At 32.9% G+C, this 3,820-nt stretch overlaps 1 protein-coding gene across 1 annotated transcript; it reads left to right on the forward strand.

Annotated features, from left to right (window-relative positions):
* The first annotated feature begins 399 nt into the window (after nt 1-399).
* Nucleotides 400-3,219, forward strand: LOC126979738 (HIV Tat-specific factor 1). Its single transcript, XM_050829242.1, has one exon. It carries the CDS (start codon nt 552-554, stop codon nt 2,031-2,033), a length of 1,482 nt encoding a protein of 493 aa, XP_050685199.1. The 5' UTR covers nt 400-551; the 3' UTR covers nt 2,034-3,219.
* Nucleotides 3,220-3,820: the final 601 nt, after the last annotated feature.

The raw sequence follows: 3,820 nt of genomic DNA on the forward strand, positions 1-3,820 counted from the left end.
CTATCAGGGCCACTATTACACTTAATCTCTGCACCGTTATTCATGTGGTTATACTAAATGCTGTATTGGCTCGGTTTTCGTATTTAGGTGGATCACTTAGACGATATCAGTTTCACGTGGTTTTTTGAATTTATATCACAACACGATTATGATATTGTTGTTGAATTATTGATTTGAAAAAAAAATATTCTTTCTTTTTTGATAATACTGTTTCATTTCGAATTTACAGTACAGTGTGTACTGTTTTGCATATTTCTGAAAGCTGTCAAGAGGTGTGAAATGACTATAGATTTTACTCTGGAGTCCGGAGATTTTACGACTTACGTGGACATTTGACATTAATTCTTAATTCCCTATATAATAATTCCCTGTATATTATTATACTCTTTGATGTTCTGTACTCGGCTATACTCAATGTATTCAATATTGTTTTCACTTTTCGATTTATTATAAATTAAAAATGATTGGTAATTTTATTAAACCTTAATTTATCCCAATTTATTAAACTCGTTTGGAATAATACATACTTATAAATATATATAAGAAGAGGAATGGCTGATAAGGAGAAAAACCAAAAGACAGGATTTGTGATTAAGTTATCCTGTGAAACAGTGCAAAAATTATCCGAAGAAGACGATAAAGCTAAACAAGCTAATACAAATTCTGCATTAAATATAGCTGCTGTGTCTAATGATAGAAAAGACCAAGGCGTTGTTGTACTGAACGATAATGATAAAAAATGTGTAGAGAGTAGTGACATTAAGGAACGTTTTGATAATTCATGGGGCGATTATGCTCCTTATGTATCTTATGAAGGGGAAGACGCTATTTACACAGACCCTAGCACACAACAAAAATATTTATGGAATAAAAGCACTAACGCATGGGATCCAAGCCCAGGAAGTGAAATTTCCAGCCGAGTGTATAGTTATGAAAATGATACACATGTATACACTGAGGCTGATGGTTCTAAATTCTTTTGGGATGATGAAAAAAAAGGTTGGGTGCCTAAAGTCGATGATGACTTTTTAGCCCTCTATCAAATGTCATATGGTTTTGTGGATAACACTCTTAAGGAGGAATCTAAAGAAGAAAAAAAGAAAAATACCGAAAAGCTTAAGCTTCAAGAGAGTGGTATCAAAAGAAAAAATGAACCACAGTGGTTTGAACCATCTGATGACAAAAATACTAAGGTTTATGTTTCAAACTTGCCTTTAGATACCACTGAAGAAGAGTTTGTTAATTTAATGCAGAAGTGTGGTCTTGTAGAGCGAGATCCAAGCACACAGAAGATGAAAATAAAGATGTACATGGACAAGGAGCAGAACTGTTTCAAAGGTGATGCACTTTGTACTTATATCAAACTTGAATCTGTTGAACTGGCATTGAACTTACTTGATGGCAGTGATGTGAAAGGTAATAAAATTAAAGTTGAAAAAGCACATTTTCAGTTGAAAGGTGAATACAATCCTGCATTGAAGCCTAAGAAAAAGAAAAAGAAAGAACTGGAAAAAATAAAGAAGATGCAGCAAAAACTGTTTGATTGGAGACCAGAGAAGTTTATTGGTGAAAGGTCAAAACATGAAAGGGTTGTTATTGTTAAGAATTTATTTCATCCAACAGACTTTGACCAAGATGTACAGCTGATACTAGATTATCAGCAGGATCTGAGAGAGGAATGCAGCAAGAGTGGGGAGGTGAGAAAAGTTGTAATTTTTGATGGTCATCCTGAAGGAGTAGCACAGATTACAATGAAAGAGCCAGAACAAGCAGATGCTGTTATACAGCTTATAAATGGAAGATGGTTTGGTAAAAGACAGATAACAGCTGAAGTGTGGGATGGGAAAACAAAGTATAAGATTGCTGAAACTGATGCTGATATAAGCAAAAGGATAAATAAGTGGGATAAATTCTTAGAAGGTGGTGAATATGAGAAATCTGATTCCCAATCAAGTAAGACATTGGACAAAACCAATGAAAGTACATCAAAGTGTGCTGTTAATGAAATAATAGCTGAAGGTGCAAAAGTTTAGTTGTAGGTCAGGGTGTTCCTTTTGATACATTTGTTGTATAGTAGGTTAGGGAAAGAGTTTCTTTACATTCTATATGACAACTCAAGGCCTTTTTTATTTATTCACATTTAATAACAGTTTGTATGTGCCATTTTGTTACGCTTAATTAGTTAACTTCATTATGTTTCAACAAGCATTAAATGAGAACATTGTTCATTAGATTAGTAAGCTCAAGTGGCACCCAAATTTTTTGTGTACCAAGCCTTGTTCAAATGGATCAAAACATTTTTTATCAATTATGTCTTCATTAATAATATGGCCATCTTGCTCTATATTTTAAATAATGGTGTCAATGGACACCACAATATGTTACCCAGGGTGACCAGAGCCATAGAGAATCATCACATTTTGATTTTCATTTTGACATCTAAATTCCCAGATTGAAAACAACAACCATAATATTGTGGAAACAAAGTTTTAATATTTCTTTTTTACAAATGTAACCTTTTTAATGTTATTAAAACCAGCCAGTTACAAATAGTACAGCCAAAGCGATTCTATATGTCACATGCAAAAATACTTTTTCTTTGACCTATTATAAAGTTAATATTAAACTAATTATTGATCATTATTAATAATAATTATTGATGATCCATATAGCCCAATGGTTAATGACTTGCAGAGGCGTGCATTGGTTTTCTAGTAAGGTAGGCACTGTGCATCTAAGTAGTTGTAATTGAGCTTTTGAATACGCAAAGATTGCTTATTTTTTAAGCGAAAGGAAAACTTATGTGTTCAATAGAAGTTTTGTAATAAATTAACGGAACCAAATTAAACTTAATTAACTTCAACAATAGTTCTATATGTGTTTAGGTTCATAACGAGGTAGGCACTGCCTAATTGTCTATATCATATGCATGCCTCTGGTGACTTGTTCACTGAGTTAGAGGTCCCGGGTTGGAATCCCGGCAGGTGCAAACATGATGAATATGGTTTCTTACAGAGTCAAGGATGTTTATATGTAATCAATGTATGTTTAAGTATGTAGTTATATTAAATATATTGTTGTCATGCAACCTCTACAACAGAGTATACAGTCCATTTGGGGCAAGATAATATTTTGTGTAAAATGTGTTTTATTGTAATACAAAGCATAATATTATGGATACCTATCATAATAAAAATATTTTGTTGAATTGCTATTCAATGAATAGGTTTTATTGTTTAAACTTTAATTATCTCATGATTATGTTAATGGTTATAAATATACTTTTTAAGGATTATAATTAGACATAGACAGAAACATGTTTCTGTCTGAATTATTATTATGAACTTGACAAGAATTACAATACATGATATTAATGTTCACAAAATATTCTGTAGGTTACTTTATGTGTAAGGAGCTTGGATTCAGTGCATCGGTTGCTATATCACTAATCTACAAGTGTCACCAAGCCTTCAAACTTGTTGCCTCTGATAACAGCTGGGAGACTACAATGAATGAACTGGCAAAAAGGCTCTGTGACTCACAGCATTTTTCCTCTACCTTTCAGAGAACTACAGTCATGGCTACACTCTCACCAATAATCTTCATAAAACCCAGTGGCTGATAAACAGGCAAAAAACATAAATCTCTTAAATTCATCAGCATCTTCTGAGTTACTGGACTGGTTGAAGCTTGGAGTGATGTGTAGTAGTAGACTTATACCTAATTAAAATTATTTTTCCGAGAGAATATATTAACTCTAACAAGATAAATGAGGAGTCGGAATGGAGAACAAATGAGTTTAAGGGTCACTTGATGGTAA

This window comes from Leptidea sinapis, chromosome 4 (assembly GCF_905404315.1).
Source record: "Leptidea sinapis chromosome 4, ilLepSina1.1, whole genome shotgun sequence".
In the NCBI taxonomy this organism is placed as follows: Eukaryota; Metazoa; Arthropoda; class Insecta; order Lepidoptera; family Pieridae; genus Leptidea; species Leptidea sinapis.

Excerpts from the sequence above, each read along its gene's own strand:
- LOC126979738 (XM_050829242.1), top strand. The coding sequence starts at position 552 with ATGGCTGATAAGGAGAAAAACCAAAAGACAGGATTTGTGATTAAGTTA.